The sequence below is a fragment of the Thamnophis elegans genome, chromosome 1 (assembly GCF_009769535.1).
Source record: "Thamnophis elegans isolate rThaEle1 chromosome 1, rThaEle1.pri, whole genome shotgun sequence".
Lineage (NCBI taxonomy): Eukaryota > Metazoa > Chordata > Lepidosauria > Squamata > Colubridae > Thamnophis > Thamnophis elegans.
In genome coordinates this window covers 77,925,257-77,944,592 of record NC_045541.1, presented here as the reverse complement: position 1 = coordinate 77,944,592, position 19,336 = coordinate 77,925,257, and the positions used below count along the sequence as shown (strand labels likewise).

General features: G+C 37.6%; 1 protein-coding gene across 1 annotated transcript in view; it reads right to left on the bottom strand.

Moving 5' to 3' along the window:
• Positions 1–19,336, bottom strand: part of AP2A2 (adaptor related protein complex 2 subunit alpha 2) — a 60,574-nt gene that overhangs the window by 1,956 nt on the left and 39,282 nt on the right. Inside the window, exons 11-21 of the mRNA XM_032221544.1 lie at positions 18,619–18,801; positions 16,528–16,625; positions 15,714–15,945; positions 12,316–12,489; positions 10,422–10,582; positions 9,801–9,883; positions 8,684–8,773; positions 5,805–5,928; positions 4,508–4,624; positions 2,383–2,452; positions 1,209–1,343 (exon numbers count right to left, since the gene is read on the bottom strand). Coding sequence (XP_032077435.1) covers positions 1,209–1,343; positions 2,383–2,452; positions 4,508–4,624; positions 5,805–5,928; positions 8,684–8,773; positions 9,801–9,883; positions 10,422–10,582; positions 12,316–12,489; positions 15,714–15,945; positions 16,528–16,625; positions 18,619–18,801 — 1,467 coding nt within the window. The remainder of the gene's footprint in view (positions 1–1,208; positions 1,344–2,382; positions 2,453–4,507; positions 4,625–5,804; positions 5,929–8,683; positions 8,774–9,800; positions 9,884–10,421; positions 10,583–12,315; positions 12,490–15,713; positions 15,946–16,527; positions 16,626–18,618; positions 18,802–19,336) is intronic.

Genomic DNA, 19,336 nt, shown 5'->3' with positions numbered 1-19,336 from the left:
GCTGAGCTGGCGAGGAGAAGAGGCTGCGGGCTGCTCAAAATTTGAAAATGGGTTGCAATTGGCCCCCGGGCCGGACTTTGGACATGCCTGGCTTAAGGGGAAAAGAGGCTATTTTTTAAATCAAAGAGTTCAATAGTAATCAGTGGGATTACCTGTATTTAGAATTAAAGAAAATGAACTGAGCTGCAGAGTTAAGCATTATTGTGAAGCTTTATCTTTACTTACATTCTTAGAACCTTTAGGTATTCTTAGAAAATAGAAGTTACTGGCAGTTGTATGTCCAGAAAAAATAGAAATGGGTAGTATAGACCACTGATAGTGAGAAGTATCTTTGTCCTTCTGGGACATGGGCATCACAACTACTTTTTGAAAGTACAGTACCTATAAATTGTTTTCAAAATTCCAAATATGCTCACTGACTTAAAGATGTTGCATAACTCTGCTTTAGCAGAGAATCCCATAAGTCTTCTTCCTCACTCAGCAATCTTTTCCTTATAAGTGTTTTCTGCTCCTCTTCTGCTCCCACCCCCCAAAAATCTGGTTGTTATTGAAACATCTTACATCCTCTAAACTTAATATATCACAAGTGATAGTGCTACATGTTGTACAATTATGTATCACAATATTTACAAGTCCATACATTTTGCCCCCAAAATTAGGCTTATTCCTTGGTGCACACAAGAGATATGGAATGGAAAGAAACTTCAGTTAATCTGTCACAAAATTAAAAAGGTAATTAATCAACCCGAAAAAAGAAAATACAAGTTCAAGAGGTGTGAGTTTCACCTGGAGAATTTACAGTATAAAAAGGCAAACCAAAATCTGTTTAGAATGGTACTCCATCCCAATGCAATTGCTCTTCCTGATTAATGAACGGAACTCTGAATGTAATTTTGCAGAAACTCAATTGTTGGTACAAGTTGTACAATGAATACAAGGCAAAGCTAGTATTGGGAGAGCTATAAAATGTATGTATGCATTGTCTTAGTCGATACCACTCAGCTAGCATGTATATTGTTAGAGCACAATCTTCAATGAAGTATTATATCTGCATTTGGTGAACGAAAGGATCTCTAATGCAATAAAAACACTAGAATTTCTATTTTACTTTAGAAGAAAAGATTTCTGTAAAAATACACATGGGGAAAATTAAGTGTCTTTCATATGATACATGCTCTTGGTTTGACAATAAAATAAGCAAGGATTACCTCTGCCTGAAGGTTGGGTTCAAGACGCATCAAACAACCAATTTGTATTGATTTTGTGTGTATTATGCCAGCACCTACAAAGTTAGCAGGGTTAGGATCCACTTCTTCCAGTAGAGCTGTGCCAAAGCCAATGATCTGTAAAAGATGATTTAATTTTACATAATACATCTCCTTAAAAGACAAATTAGTTTTATTTAATTGAATTGAAAGCCATTGGACAACATACAGATGGAGAAAGGAAGGAGGAGGATATATAAAGTGTATATGATAGATTGAGCAGAATGCTAAACATACACTTGATTTAAGACTCAGGTAGCTTCCATATTAGAGAGAATGCAAAAGTTTGAACTAAAAAAAGAAAGGTGATGTTATAACAAAATCAAATATCCGAACAACTTTTCCAGATAAAATAAATTAACAAATCAACCATAAAACATTTAGACATAAATAATGCTGACTTGAGCAGTAAAAATAATTGATAGTGAATAGGAACAATTTGATAAAATCTAGTTTTTATTTCTTGGGGGAAACAGCTTCCATTTTTGAGAATCAGTTAATAAAATATAGAAAAGGGAATGATGCATTTCAAAGATTGTCAGAATATACGTAGTGTGTAGTTCATTATATTGAATAGCTGTTGATTAACAAAAGGCTACCAGTGAAGAAATAAGCTTAAAAATTCCTTCTGTCTTTTTTAAGTCTGATAGTTTGTTAGCTGTATTTTTTATTTTTTTTAAAGCATCTTTTTATTTTGGTAAGCACAACAAGCATAACAGCAGAACAAATTTCTACTTCTTAACGAATAAAACCACCAATCTTTCAAGAGGCAAAGAAAAAAAGATACCAAAATTATACCTATGTTGGTAGAACAAAACTTTGGCTCTTTGTGTGTATTTATGTAAGAAGCAAAGCAAATTTCCTACCATACAATTACCAACTAATAGAATTCCATGCTGTTTTGTCTCCTAATATCCAGGCATTTATTTAAAAAAAGTATAGATGTGTAAGCTGTTAAGACCATAGCTTTAACTTTTCTATCATTATCAGGTGTTTTTTAAAAAAACAAATGAAAGACAACGGCTTTATTTTCCATTATTATAAAGTTTTGATGTCACAAAAGCAACTGTGCTGGAAGGTGAAATATAACTGTTGAGGCAAGATCAATCATACTTACTTTTGCCTTTGTAATTTCAGCATCCATTGGATGGTTTGCTTTAAAGATATTCTGCATTTCTTGTTGAGGGCTATGAAGAACATCAAGAGTTGGTATTAGCAGTTCATATTTATTATATTTCTGCAGCAAAATGTTTATGACAGAATGTAAGCACATTTTACATGGAAGCAGCAGTGTAATACATGCATGTTTATAGCACTCTTCTTCCAAACAATGAATCTTATAGGATTGGTATAGCAATGGTCTAACCAAAGAACTAAAAACAGGTATCCTTAAATAAGCTGTTCTTTAGCTATACGGATAGAGAAATATATGGATAGAGAGATGGAAGAAGTGTCCAATATTTTCCAGGAATTCAGCCATCAAAATAAATGGACATGCAGAAAGACTACATTTGTTTAGTTTCTGCTATATTAATGTTCACAATTTATTAAACAATTCTATATTTAATTTTAGCCCCTTAAAAGATAAGACCTAATGTAGTCCAGGTTATTCTAAACAATAAATGGAATCATTCTGTTTCTGACAATGTATGAAAGTTTCCTAACTATAGATGAATATGTGAGTTCTGATATTGACATTCTGAATTTCTGAAATAGCATGGCCAGTATAACATTTGTTTGAACATCTATTTAAATATCTTCACCACATTTCTTACATTGATTCCACACATGGGCCACATAAGAGAACATTTATGACAGGTTGGAGTCATAGAAACTAAAGAGTTATTCACTGGGTTCACATATACCGGTAATACTAAATCATAATGTAGTTTAGTTGTCTTTAGTAAGTTGTGTAAATTTATTGTGAATCACTGTAACATACACAATCAAGTTAAAAGTAAACCACAGCCTTATAGACTGTGTTAGCCCAGGCACAACCTCTACCCTGAAATGCCTCACTCAAATGTAGCAGGCTTCTTTCTGCTTGGTTTATCTCTGTACCATAAATGAGTACCACAGTTTGGGACTCATCTTCCAGGAAGAATAATGATATAGAAGGAAGTTAAGAGAGCAGAATGCCATCAGTGGCCTACTCCTGGAACTCTGAGTAAGAAAAGGCAACATCTGTGGCTGCAAAATGGTAGTTCTTTTTAGAGATCAAATGTAGGACTGAATTGCTTTGCAGGGAAAAAACTACTCAAGTCCTCTGCTCGTAATAAAATTCCGTATACCACCAGGCTTGAAATTTTAGGCCTGGATAACCTTGAACTACATCATCTATGTTCCGACCTGAGCTAAGTGCACAAGATAATCTGCCATACCGTCCTACCTGTTAATGACTTTTACTTCAACTGCAATAACAGAAGGGCTATCAATAGATACAAACTAAATGTAATCTGTTCTAATCTTGATTGAAGGAAAAACAATTTTAGCAATAGAGTAGCAAATGTGTGGAACACCCTACCTGATCCTGTTGTTAGTTCCTCTAACCCCCATACCTTTTACCTTAAGCTGCCTACTGTGGACCTTACACATTTCTTAAGAGGTCCCTAAGGGGCCATGCATAAACGCACCATCGTGCCTACCATCCCTGTCCTACTGTCCCATTTATACGTACTCTTTTTATGTGTTTATGGCTATGTTTTGCTTATTTATATTCATTTATTTGTGCCATTTTTTCACATGTTTTCATACTTGTTTCCTTGTACTTGTTGACAAATAAATAAAATAAATAAATAAATAAATAAATAAATAAATAAATAAATAAATAAATAAATAAATAAAAAGGAGTTTGAAACCTGGCTCCTACAGAAACAACTCATGAATTTACAAGGCATCCTTGGTGCTCTCTGAGCTTGGCTGTTTTCTTGCAGATGTTTCATTACCCAATCTAATTATCATCATCATCATCATCATCATCATCATCATCATCACCAACAACAACATGATGTTACCTAGTTTGGGTAATGAAACATCTGCAAGAAAACAACCAAACTCAGAGAACACAAAGATTCCTCTTTTCAACCCTGAGTAACAAATATTCTCCTTCATGGATTTATGTCTAAAGAGGTTCCTTTTTCATTTGAACTAGGTGTTAGTGTTCACTAAAATCCAAGTGACAACCTGGAAAAAATAATATAGTATATAATAATTAAAGACATGCAAGATTAAAATAATTTTACTTGCTCAGTTGTTTCCATCTCTGGAAGAAGTCATTAGCAGCCATTTCTGTAGGCTGGAAAAATTTGTTCAGTGTGATAGGTAGCTTCACGGAGATGTTTTGTAAAGCTCCTCCATATCTGGAAACGGCAATGACAATCTTTTAAAGAAAACCTTCTTTCCTTTTTTTCATAAGCAGCAGTTCTTAAACCATTTGTCCCAATTACATCTTTTTAAATAATATCATTACCTCTCTAAAAATATCATTGTATCCCTAAAAAAACAGACTATTGGTTTAAACAAATATCTTAGGAACAGCCATCCCAAACTGGGTCCTCAACTGTCCACTTCCAAATAATAGGTACTACACAAAATTTAATGACAGTATAGTAAGCAAATTACTTTGCTGATCCCAATCATCTCAGTGAAGGCATATTGGAAGAGGATATTTTTCACTTACTTACAAAAAGCAAGCAATGTAGGAGATTCACGTGTTTTCAGGAGGGAAATTTCCCATAAAGTGGGAGGCCACCACTGAGAATGATTGCCATCCTGCCCATACCCATGAACCTTGCAAGGAGTGGGGACTCTTAGCAGGCCCTGTCTAAATGACCAGGCTAAGCAATCAGATTCTATGCTTCCAAAGTGTTGCCTGATGGGAGAAGGTTTTATAGGATATGCTCCAGCAGATGAAGGAAAATTCAAAGTGAATATTCCTATGGTAGAAGGGCATAGGTGACTCAGTAAATTAAGATGGAAATGAAAAGCAGAGATGTAGATAGTGATGCCTACTTATTTTACGAATGGCAATGTGATAAATAATACTCATGAGGGGGGTATGGAGAACACTTCACAGGAGTTGGACCTGTCCCCAAGACTATTTCCATGCAAAATAATCTCAAGACTATTTCTTCATGAAATAGTTCAACTAAAATTCATCAAAATGTTTAATTGGCCCATATATGAAGCAGAAATAAATGATAACAATATTAATCCCTTCAAATAATTCTTGTGGCAGAACCATCACGTTTTGTGAAGAGCTGCTACTAATAGTTAGCTTACTCCTTTTTGTTCCTCTTCCATTTCTTTTTTTCAACTCTTTGCTCAACCCCCCCTCACAAAACAAACACACACAAATACACCCACCCACCCAGGATTATGCTTTATATCTGAAGGCCACAAAAGTTTATGCCATCATCAATAAGCTAATCTTTAAGGTCACAAAATACACTTTTTATGTTCATGGAAATGGATTACTGCAGATATTCCTCTAGAAGTGCACTTAAATGAAAAATAAAGTTCAAAGTTAAACAACTATACCTGAATTGAATGTTTAAGGCTGGCGCTTCCATGAAATCTGATATACACTCAATATTTACAATCTGTTGAACTTGAGCACCCCCTTCCACAGTGAGGTCAACAGGTTTAGTCTGCAGATTCAGACGTGATAAGTTAAGGAAACAGATTTGTTTTCTGCTGTTATTCTTTTGCTGAACCTTGTAAAGATTGAATCAGGTCATAAAGGTTTGACAAGGTTAACATAGGTAGAAGGGAAATAAATAGATTAAGTGTATGTTTGAGATTAAATAGGTTGCTAGGATGTTGCTAGAAGACTTAAAATTATTGCTATAGACAGGTCAAGTTAGTGGATATTTGTCCATTAAATCACTAGGAATGAATAAAAATTAATTTAAAAAGTACAGGTGAAACTCAAAAAATTAGAATATCGTTCAAAAGTTCATTTATTTCAGTAATGCAACTTAAAAGGTGAAACTAATATATGAGATAGACTCATTACATGCAAAGCAAGATAGTTCAAGCCGTGATTTGTCATAATTGTAATGATTATGGCTTACAGCTCATGAAAACCCCAAATCCACAATCTCAGAAAATTAGAATATTGTGAAAAGGTGCAATATTCTAGGTTTAAAGTGTCCCACTCTAATCAACTAATTAAGCCATAACACTTGCAAAGCCATACATGAGCCTTTAAATGGTCTCTCAGTCTGGTTCAGTAGGAATCACAATCATGGGAAAGACTGCTGACCTGACAGTTGTGCAGAAAACCATCATTGACACCCTCCATAAGGAGGGAAAGCCTCAAAAGATAATTGCAAAAGAAGTTGGATGTTCCCAAAGTGCTGAATCAAAGCACATTAATAGAAAGTTATGTGGAAGGGAAAAATGTGGAAGAAAAAGGTGCACAAGCAGCAGGGATGACCGCACCTGGAGAGGATTGTCAGGAAAAGGCCATTCAAAAGTGTTGGGGACTTTCACAAGGAGTGGACTGAGGCTGGAGTCAGTGATTCAAGAGTCACCACACACAGACAGATCCTGGAAATGGGCTTCAAATGTCGTATTCCTCTTGTCAAGCCGCTCCTGAACGACAAACGTCAGAAGCGTCTTACCTGGGCTAAAGAAAAACAGACCTGATCTGTTGCTCAGTGGTCCAAAGTCCTCTTTTCTGATGAGAGCAACTTTTGCATCTCATTTGGAAACCAAGGACCCAGAGTATGGAGAAAGAATGGAGAGGCACACACTGCAAGATGTTTGAAGTCCAGTGTGAAGTTCCCAGTCTGTGTTGATTTGGGGAGCCATACCATCTGCTGGTGTTGGTCCACTTTGCTTCATTAAGTCCAGGGTCAACGCAGCCGTCTACCAGGAGATTTTGGAGCACTTCATGCTTCCTTCCGCAGACGAGCTTTATGGGGATGCTGACTTCATTTTCCAGCAGGACTTGGCAGGTGACCACACTGCCAAAAGCACCAAAACCTGGTTCAATGACCGTGGGGTTACTGTGCTTGATTGGCCAGCAAACCTGCCTGACCTGAACCCCATAGAGAATCTATGGGGCATTGCCAAGAGAAAGATGAGAGACACGAGACCGAACAATGCAGAAAAGCTAAAGGCCACTATTGAAGCATCCTGGTCTTCCATAACACCTAAGCAGTGCCACAGGCTGATAGCTTCCATGCCATGCCGCACTGAGGCAATAATTGCTGCAAAAGGGGCCCATATGTACTGAGTACATATGCATGCTTATATTTTTCAGAGGTCCGATATTGTTCTATGTACAATCCTTGTTTTATTGATTGCATGTAATATTCTAATTTTCTGAGATTGTGGATTTGGGGTTTTCATGAGCTGTAAGCCGTAATCATTACAATTATGAAAAATCACGGCTTAAACTATCTTGCTTTGCATGTAATGAGTCTATCTCATATATTAGTTTCACCTTTTGTTGCATTACTGAAATAAATAAACTTTTGCACAATATTCTAATTTTTTGATATACGTTTGCATAAGATTAATTATGTAAGAGATAAGAGGTCTATCTACTTTCCAAGTACAATTATTTTTTGTCATCTCACTCTTATTCTGTGATTTTTAACTTAGAAACACAGTTCAGAATGCAACCAAGAGCTTTCTGCTTGTAGACTATTGACCAATATGTATACAGATCGTTGGGAAAGGGATAGCAATAACAATAAGATTTATATGCTGCTTCACAGTTCTTTCACAGCCCTCTCTAAGCAGTTTACAGAGTCAGCATATTTCTCCCAACAATCTGGGTCCTAATTTTACCGACTTTGGAAGGATGGAAGGCTGAGTCAACCTTGAGCCTGGTAAGATTCAAACTGCTGGCAGCCAGTGATCAGCAGAAGTAGACTGCAGTACTGCACTCTAACCTCTGCGCCACCACGGCTCCTGCATTTATATCTGCTTTCTTTGTCTAAAAGACATGTTTTGCATATCTCTCTTATTAGTTAGGTTGATATTCTCGATACTTCCACAATTTACTTTCTTTCATTTCAACTCCCTTTCTTTTCTGACTGTGCAGTTCAGAGCCTCATCTTCACTCTCTCTTTCCTTAATGGAAGAAAACATCACACATCCTACCTGTTGAGATTTAAGCAGCTGAATTTCTCTTTGCATCATGCTCTCTGCTAAATAAAAACTGTACTGATTTTCTTTTACACAAGCACAATCGCAAGACTATTTATTACGGTTTCTTATATTGCTAATTTGAAAGTTTTTCTTTTTGTGCATTTTTGTGCTTTTTTAAAGCCATGACTGGCAAACAAAGCATCGAGAGCGTTGTACTAAACTAACAAAGAATGTATGATAGTGTAACACATAATCGTATTCTTGTAGTCTAGAATATAATATAGCTCATTTATATAAGTGACAAAGGATATTTGACTGAAGATCATCTGAACAGATTAATGTTGGAACAAAATTTAAAAATGGCGTGGAAGTTTTATTGCCATAAAATATGAACATACGACCTAGAAGAAAGAAGAAAATATTTTAAATCATATGATCCCCATTAGCAATAAAGTCCATGGAGAACTTTTTAAAAATATTCACAAAAATGTATTTAGCATGTTTTCAAAATGCCGTGTGAAATTGTGAAGGGAATTTTTGAGCAGAAACTGAATGGTTATTTGTGTTTTCAAAACAAATGCTATGTGCTGGATGGATATTTGGGAAACATGAAACATAGTTTTAAAATATATGTAACCCTCAGATTACATCCATTCATTAAGTGACTGTTTGAAATTAAAATTGGTGTTGAAGAACAGGGTCTTACCACCAGTCCTCAAAGCTATGGCAGGTGCAGCATCCCCATAGTCACTGCAATTTGGGCCATTGGCAACTGACTTGCCAATAAGATGATTGCAACATCTTGCAATCACAGGATTACCATTTACCTCTTTCCCTGCTGGCTTCTTACAAGCAAAGTCAATGAGGAAACTGGCAGAAGGTCACAAGTCACTCCTGAAAGTTGCGCCAGCTGCTTTTCCTTCAGGGGATCTTGGACCCACAGCACGTGCTCGTACTCTGTAGCACTGATCCACCCACCCTTATTTCTTGCCCACCAGTCTGCTTGGCTAGGATGCCATTTCAACAGCATAAAAGCAAACACTTCTGAATTGCCACTTTTTCTTATGTCGCGGTCCTGTGAGGTCCTTGCTTAACAATCCGCAACAACCTTGCTTAACAACAGCAATGGAATTACTATTGCTAAGTTATGGGGTCATACAACATTGTGCTTTATGACATTGCTTAGCGACAGAAATTACTGTTGTTAACTGAGGACCTCCTGTATGTAGCTCTTAGCTACAGAAGCTTTCTACTCATCAAGTGATAGAATACAACTGGCCTCTCTGAAAATCTTCACTTTCTGAGGGAAACCTTGTTTATGGGGCACTCTTTAGGAAACAAAGAAATTATCTTTAAACTGAAAACTACATTTCAAACTTTTTAAAAACATCGATCACAATTTCAGCTCATGATAACCTATCAACTCACCCAAGTTCTGACGAAATTCAGATTTCAGACCAATCTGTAGTAACTGATTCTCAAACAGGACCCCATTGTTTTTGCAAACAAACCTAGAAGTAAATAAAAAAAAATAGCTGCATTCGTGAAACTATATTTAAACAATTATATACATTCTTCCTGTCTATCCTGGAGAGGAAATACAGATAGAGATGTAACAGAAATAACAGAAGACATAAAACTCTAGATATATTACAGACTGAATTTTTACCCTAGAGGGGAAAATGTTTTCCAATTATAGAAAAATTATTCTGAGCAGGGTACGTAATCTGATTAAAACATTTAACCTTGCTAATCATATATATGGAAACATGTACATTCATGGTATATAGGACTGAATGAACATTTGCCTTAATCGGGAGTTCTATACCAACTGCCAAGTTTAGAGCTGGTCCTTTCTCTATAGCAATAATCCAGCCTGTCATCTGGAAGATATAGAAATTAGCCAATCCTATTTTTGGAAAAACAAATCAATGACTCTTAAAGTGACAAACAGTTTTGTAACCTCATGGAAATAGGAAAAGAACTAGACTGGGTAAATCCTGGGAGGAATAAGAAGAGAAGAAATGGAAGCACTGATTTATCACATGCCTTGCAAAGTTGTCTTCTGAACCAGGAGCAAGTGATGCAGGATTTGCAGAATTGTCTGAAAACACATCCACTAACAAGCTCCCACTTGATGTTGCAGGAACAGAATTTGTGACAGCAGCTGCACCAAGACCTAACAGGTCTGCTGAAGGAGATGGAGTAGACTGCAAAAAAACAAAAAACAGGCGTTTTAAATGCTGAAAAAAAGTACAGAGCCGAGATACCTTCTTTTTCCCCCCTCATTCTGTTTATGAAAGATCAGGTGTTACACCACAATCTTTTTCAGACTTGGCAACTTTAAGATACATGGCCTTCAACTAAGAAATTTCAACTTCCTGGATGGACAGATCTGGGGATTGAGATCCACACATTTTAAAGTTGCCAAAAGCACTGCTTTTCCATGTTGACTTTAAAATAAATATGGCACTAAAGTTTTTTTTAAAAAAATCCTTAACTTAGTACATGTATACACACACAAACACACATACGGGGGAGAGGAGGAGAGGGAGGGAGAGGAAGAGATTAAAGTAAACAGAAGAAACTAGTTTGCCTCCAATGTGTATGGTCATAATAAAACTGATGATCTCGTCTATATTTCTCTGAAAATGGAACAGACGCTACGTGGGAAAGATATAGGCAGGATTCCCAATTTCTATTCCCACATGTTCTATTTTGGCCTCCCATATTTAGACCATACGGATTTCACTGGAAGGGTCCAAGGTGAGCTTCTCTTTGGGGACACCTGAACATGAGTAGCTCTCCAGCTGCAGAATCTGATCAAGCAGGACTTATTGAGTTCTGTTGGTGTTCAACTTGAGCAACAGATTCAGAGCTCCTGATGGTGGGAATGTAAAGGAAAAAACCTATGTGCACAGCCCATTACACACAAAATGAATGCAAACCCTGTTATGGAATGAAACCTATCAATTCAGGTGTCAGTCTGAGAATAGTAGTGGATAAAAGTTGTTGTAGTAGTTGTAGTTGAGTTTATTTATAGGCCGCCCTTTTCCCTGAGGGGACTCAGGGCTGCTAACAACTTGTATGGGAGGGGAAGACATACAATAACATAAAAACACAATGTATAATTAAAATCAAGCAACATTCATACAACATTCGGGTGGGGGCGGACTATGGTCTTTACCCCCAGGCCTGGCGGGATAGCCAGATCTTGAGGGCTGTGCGGAAGGTCTGAAGGGTGGTGAGGGTACGAATCTCCACGGGGAGATCGTTCCAGAAGGTCGGAGCTGCTGCTGAAAAGGCTCTCCTCCGCGTAGTTGCCAGCCGCCACTGGCTGGCAGATGGCACTCGGAGGAGGCCTAATCTGTGAGATCTTATGGGTCGAGAGGAGGTGATTGGCAGGAGGCGGTCTCCCAAGTACGCAGATCCACTACCATGAAGGGCTTTGTAGGTAGTAAGAAGCACCTTGAAGCGCACACGGAGATCAACAGGTAGCCAGTGCAGCTCGCGGAGGATAGGTGTTATATGGGTGAACCGAGGTACAGGAAAGTACAGGAAATATGGAAAAGTACAGGAAAGTACAGGAAATATGGAAAAAAATTGTAATTCTGTAATTCTGTAAATTGTAATTCTGCATTCACTCGTAAGACATTCTTGAGTTGTCTTTATGTATTCTTCTATTTGTGAATCTAGTGATCAATATTAACTGAGTGTGTGACTTTGCATATACAAAGTCCTGCTCCAGAAATATTTATATTTATTAAGCAAAACATGACTTATCTGTGATAGAAACAAATGAAAGATGCTTTCTTGCCGAGAGCAGGAGCTATAAATTATCACTCAGAAAATAGTTATAAAAATGTTAAAATAAGATTGCAGTAATAAAACACGAGGGATATCCCCCCCTCTGAAACAGCAAAAACATGCACTATAAACCTACCGCTGTGCTTGCGTTTACAAGGGTGGCTTCAGTGCTACCATTGATATCCGAGCTTCTTTCCTTTTTGGTTTCTTCCAAATCAGTAACTGTATTGGGACCCTTTTTCTTTTTCAGCTTGGTTAGAATGGAAGATTCCCTTTCTGGAAATGGAGGCATTTCTTCTAGCACTGTTGCCTTAGAAAGAAACAGAGCCACATTTTGGAAACTTTTAAGAAAAATGTTTTGACCTCTTAACAATCTTAAACAATTTTGCAAAGCTTCTTCTCCGGTAACATTGTACTGCAAACTAGAGCATACAAAACCTTTGCTAGACCAATTCTCTAATACAGCTCGTCTGCCTGGAATCCACACTGTATGTCAGACATTAATATAATTGAGCGAGTCCAGAGATATTTCACGAGAAGAGTCCTCCACTCAACAGAATACCTTATGTCACTAGGGTTGAAGTTTTGGGCTTGGACAACCTAGAACTACGTTGATTAATATCTGACCTAAGCATAGTACACAAAATTATCTGTTACGTCTTACCTGTCAATGACTACTTCAGCTTCAACCGCAATAATACACAGGCAAACAATATATACAAACTCAAGGTAAACTGCTCCAAACTCAATTGCAGAAAATATGACAACAACAGAGTGGTCAATGCCTGGAATGCACTACCCGACTGTGTCTTATATCTTCAAATCCCCATAACTTTAACCTTAAACTGTCTAGCGTGGACCTCACCCCTTTCCTAAGAAGTCTGTAGGGGTCATGCATAAGCACACCAGCATGCCTGCCATCCATGTCCTAATGTTTCTTTTCATTCATACCCATTTTTCTGTGTTCATGTCCATGTTTATACTTATACCTGTTATCTCATACATGTTTGACAAATAAATAAAATAAATATAACAACAGCTTTGTCTAAATCAGGAATGGATCTTTCTCTCTCTTTTTTAAAGTCCTGAAGGCCACCTGAATGCTGACCATATTAACTGTTTTTTGCCCTCTGGGTTGCCCTTGGGAGAGAGTGGAGAAGTTCATTAATTCTCCCCTCCTTAGTGATTTCCTGAAAGGTTCTTTTCATGCCAAGCACAGAGACCATGCCTGTCAAATGTGGAAGCCAGAATGTCAGTCTCCACTTTGGAGTTCCTTTGGCAATGGAGCTCTGCAAAGAAAATAGGCATGGACAGATAGTTCAAAAGGAACCAGTAGAGACAAGGTAGAAACTGGCTGGAAATGCTGCTGAAAGTGGGCACCACTATAAGTGGGACCAATTACAAATCGTCAACAAGAAAATGTGTGGAGGTGTGTACCCCTGCAGCGGTCTCCCCAAAAATTATGAAGGGAGAAAGAAGGTAAAGGTTGCCCTTACTTTGGCTAAATAAGCAAATCACTACTCAGTGCTCCCATAGCATTTAAAGGAGTTGTGGGTTCAGTCCCTTAGACTTGATTTTAAGCAGTGGGAATATCACCATCCACAGCACCTGTTTCTTCACTACCTCCACTTTCTCTACCTTACCACTGTCCCCTTTCCTCTGCTGAACAAGTTAGAGATGGATAAATTAACACTGAAATTAAAAGATAAAGAAGAGTCGGAATATTATGAAATTTGGAACAATTGGTACAAATGGCTGCAAAACAAGAATAAAATTAATTAAGCCGAAAAACAATATATATAAATAGATATAGAACTGTGTATAAAGGTGTGTAAATATAGAAGCGAAATATTATATACATGTACAGGTATGATGACATAACAATGCTGATATAATGACTGTAAGGTGTTATAGAAGGAAAAAATAATAAAAAATCTGCTAAAAAATAAAGGGAAAAGGTGTAAGCAATAGCTACAGCACTTAGACTTATATACTGCTTTACAGTGCTTTACGGCCCTCTCTAAGGGGTTTATAGAGCCAGCATATTGACCCCCCCCCCCAAACAATCTGGGTCCTCATTTTACCCACCTAAGCTTGAGTTAACCTTGAGCCTGGTGAGATTTCAACTGCCAAATTGCAGCCAGTCAGCAGTCAGCAGAAGTAGACTACAGTACTGCACTCTTAACTACTGTGCCACTGTGGCTCAGGTGGTAAGCAGCAGGTGACTGAAGGAATTAGCCCTGCCCTTAAGGGCACTATTTCATAAAAGTACGTGCTTCGTGTCAGCACTGTCTGAGCACCTACAAAGCAGTGTCTCATTGGCTTAGGAACAGTAGGCTGCTGCTGTGGCTTTTAACTAGCTGGCCAGTGCAGCACTACAGGCAGTCCTCGACTTACAACAGTTCACTCAGTGACCATTCAAAGTTACAATGGCACTGAAAAATGTGACTTACAACTGTTTTTCACACTTATGACCATTGAAGCGTCCCCATGTTCATGGGATCAAAATTCAGATGCTTGGCAACTGACTTCTATTTATGACACTTGTGGTCACGCGATCCCCTTTTGCGACCTTCTGACAAGCAAAGTCAATGGGAGAAGCCAGATTCACTTAAGGATCGTGTTACTAATTTAACCACGCAACAACTGTGTCAAGAAAGGTCATAAAATGGGGCAAAACTCACTGAACAAATGTCTCCCTTAGCTCAATTGTGGCTGTAAATCAAGGACTACCTGCACAGCATTCATTGATTCCAAATCACTAAGTGCAGGTGGATCTTTCTTGGATTATCAGGGCCTAAGATCTACACACACACACACACCAACTTCAGCCTTGGTGACGTCATTGCAATCTGTTGAAGACAGATATGTGTTGTGGCCCAGCAGGAGCCGTTGGAGCTGCCGACAGACTCCGACAGCGAGCGACCCTATGAGTTGGCTCTGGACGATGTGGAGGACCTTGGGCAGGGTTCAGACTCCGAGCAGGGACCAGAGAGGCTGGTTGGCCACCAGGAGGCGCCTGAGGCATGGAGCAGCAGTGAAAGTCAAAGGGAGTTTGTCCCTGACGTCAGGCCCTGGAGCAGTGGGGCGGAGCAAAGGGAGTTGGTCCTGGATGCCAGGCAGAGAAGGGTGGAGAAGCGCAGGCAGCAATTATGGAGACATAGAAGATAATCAGGCCCAGGTGGTTGTGATTTGGCTCCTCCCAAGAGTGTATATAAGAAGAGACTTTGGGAGAAGACCTTTTGCAGGACACAACCATTATACTAATCTGGAGAAGCTCTTGTGTGTATCTCTTATCTGTGGGAGTCTGGGTTGCTGCCAATATCTGTGAGTAATTACTGTGAATAAAGCGTGGCTAACAGTAACCTTTGGTCGGCGTGACTCACCAGACGGAAGGGGGTCAGAACAATATGCAACTGCCTTCAAAGTTATCACTAAGAGTTGAGTTGTTAAGAAATTTAAAAAAAACAGAACTGTCTCTTTGGAGGTAAGGTTCCTAACTATAAATATATGTAACCACACATACATACATACCAAAATATCAGTACTAGCAATTGTACTGAGCCTCAAGTACTCAACAGCTCTCTGCTGTAGCTCAACGTCCGCATTCTTTAGTTGGCTGTCACTGCGTAACACGTCTTGAACGGTAGTTTTTATCTCAGGAAATAAATTTACAAACTTGATGTAAGTAGACAGAAGTAGTGCTCTAGTTGGGACACTGCACAGATGGAACTTTGAATGCAACAGGTTGAACTGGATAAGAGGACTTGGTGAGAGAAAGAAAACAGAGTCAGCGCTAACACTCCATTCACAATGATTTGTTTGATTAGGGGGGGAGGGGAAGGAGTTCAGCATGAAAATCCTGATATTGCGTTTTGAAATATAGGACATTTCTGCTGCTGGGCATTTTAAATTTCTAATTTATGCTACTACTATTCAGTTCTAATGGTTTATATTGTTTTAATATTCAAACCAGGGGCAGGCAAACTTATATTTGTGTGTATCTGTGACATTTCTCTTGATTCTCATATTTGTTTTTTTAACTGTAATTTTATTTTTTAAATATTCTTTTTTAAAAAAAGATACTAGTATGCTGCAATCAAATCTCTAAAAATGATAGGTAAGCAATTAATTATCCCAAATACATTGCTTACCTCCGCTTTAAAGGGAGAAATAATAAAAAGATCTGGTTACATGCCGGAAATAATTATCTGCTTAAAAGTCAGTAATGGTATTCTGGTTAGGGGATTGAACAAGAACTGGGATAAGTAGAGCCACACTTAATCATATAAGGCCTGAGCTGGCTCTCAGTGTGATTGTGCTACTGATGATATTATAGTGTTTTTACCTGGATCTTGGATCCCCAGCAATCAAGTTTCCAAATTCTCCCAAAATGTAACCACCCACTTTGACCAAGTTTTCATGGCATGCTGGTGCTTGGAGAGCCTGTTGAAAAAGGCATTTGGGAAGTATAAAAATATTACCGATTCAGAGTATGTATGTATGTATGTATGTATGCGCGCACGTGCACACACACACACACACACACATATATATACACACACATATACACACAGTGTCAATATGGGAGCATACTGCTTCCCTTTTTCTGTCTTTTGGCTCACCCTAGGAATCATCCAGGCAGAAAGCCATTTTTTAAATATTGCCTTTGTTATTGTTACATTTGTGTTGTTACATATAGATAGATAGATAGATAGATAGATAGATAGATAGATAGATAGATAGATAGATGTAGAGGTAGAGGTAGAGGTAGAGGTAGAGGTAGAGGTAGAGGTAGAGATAGAGATAGAGAGAGAGAGAGAGAGAGAGAGAGAGAGAGAGAGAGAGAGAGAGAGAGAGATTCTGTTATATGCATAACCTATTCTTAGGGTCCAGATGTATAAGGAACACAAAGGTTATACAATCAGGAAAAATTATTTCTGGTAACCCTGTTAGGATTTTTTCCCCCAAAACTGTAGAGGTATTCTTATTTATACTTAGATCCACATTCTGCCTTTGGAATAGACCCACAAACACCCCCACACCTAATAATTACAGTTAATCCACAGGGTAAGTTTATGGCCATAATCAACCAGAGAAGTCTGTTCAAGGAAACAGACTCAAAGTAAGGAAACACACTCCACCTTCCCCAATTGATTACACAGTTTTAAAATGTTGATTAGTTATTCTTCAATCAACATTTTTAAAATAATTTATTACCTAATTTACAAGGTACTCACAGGAGACCAACTTCACTTGTTAAACACCTTTATAATGCTCATTTATCTTTAGTAGAGAGTTGTTTATTTTTAATAAATAAGTTCCATTCTTAAATACATCTTTTCTGCACTTTGACAATTACAGTACAATAAAAAAAAACCTGTGCAAGCAATTAATTGAACTGCTAGAGGTTATGTCCAGTCCCTTCCCTAACTATGTACTGAGTTGGGAGGAAAAAGGGGGTTGGGGAGAAACAAGATAGAAATAGAAAATTGAGTTTCCTGCCTGCTTTTGAGTTTGACTATTCCCTCCAATGACCTTGGACCCACACATTGCTAATAAAAAATGGTCCTTTGTATATCATAGCTTTTGATAGAAAAAATTATTCATTACTTAGGGGTTTAGACACATGAAAGATGACTTGTTACCTGCAATAAGAACACCTTCACTGTCTTAAGAATAGCATATAACTTTCATGAAAACTCTCTCCAAGCAAGGTTTTACCATACATTTTCAGGTCAAGGCGGAGTTCCAAGTATATGACTCTTCATTACTAGCCGATCTTGACAAGTGCCATTTGGCTTTTGATTGGGATAGAGAAGCTGAGATCTGTATGACCAGTTGTCAAACCAGAAGAATTTTGTTTTTAATACTGGAGCCCAGGATAAATGAATCCTAGAGCTTCTCTCTAAGGTTGCTGAAGCCAAATTAGACCTTTAAAACTATAATAGGCCAATATGGATACTATGTCCTCAAATGACGGAAGTGTCTGGAATTTCTAATATCACCTTGCCTCTCCTTTTGTAAAGTTACACATTCATAAAAGCACAATACATTTTCAAAAAAGTCACCACACTGCAGATTTTTTTAAACTAATAAACCATCAGATACCAAATCCATTTCTCATTTTTCTAGAAAGCTCTTATCCAAAAATACTATACAGGCTACTTATTAATGTTTTGTAAGTACATATTAACATGATACTAAAAATATTAAAATTATGAAGAAGTATTAGATCCAGATATATTTTTTAAAAAAATCAACTGATAAAACAATGTAAGGAAGAAGAAATGCAAGAAGTAAAAAAGAAAAAGTCCATTTAAAATAACTTCCCCTCATAACAACTTGTCTTCTATTCATGAATTACCCAACTAGTTTGTTTTTTATTATAGAGTACAATGGGTTACAGGTAGAAAAGACCGCCGAACAATAGTCTTACCTCAAAAACTGTCTTTGCAGCATATCCTTGCACATCATCTCTGTTAATTACTATTTGAATTACTCTGTACCACACTTCTTCACTAACGTAGTCCCCGGCAATTCGAATCAAATTCAGTATGGTATCCACATACCATGTATAGTCCACTGCATATTTCTCAGCCAGAATTGCAACTTTGAGTACCTGGAATAAGAAAGGAACAAAGGAAGGAAGGAGGGAGGAAAAGGAATATGGGTTACCTTCTTATTTAAGCAATTACAAAAACAAATTTAGTACATTACATTTAGTACAACACAAATTAACATTTATCTTTGAACTAATAACAAAGGCCTGATATAGCATAGTTCTACAAATACTCTAATCAAATGAAAAAAAAAACTTTTTCACAATGAGCAGTTTGAATACACAATTTAATGAACTGATCAATGCCAGCACCAAGTTTTTTGTTCAGAAGAAAAATGATGCCGAATTTAATAGGGAGAAATTCTTGCTATAACACTAAAGTCCATGTATGACCATTCCCTAACTAATGTGCCTACATGTTAGTTATTCCTCTGAATAGTGTAAGTGTCAGAGCATCATATTTCAAACTCCAACAATAATTCCTGCCCCAAAATAATTTCTAACTTCATTGTTATATTTTTTTGAAATAAGTTTAGTTGCTATTGAAATTATGATATGTAGATTGTTAAAACAAAATAAACCCCAGTCATGTTAC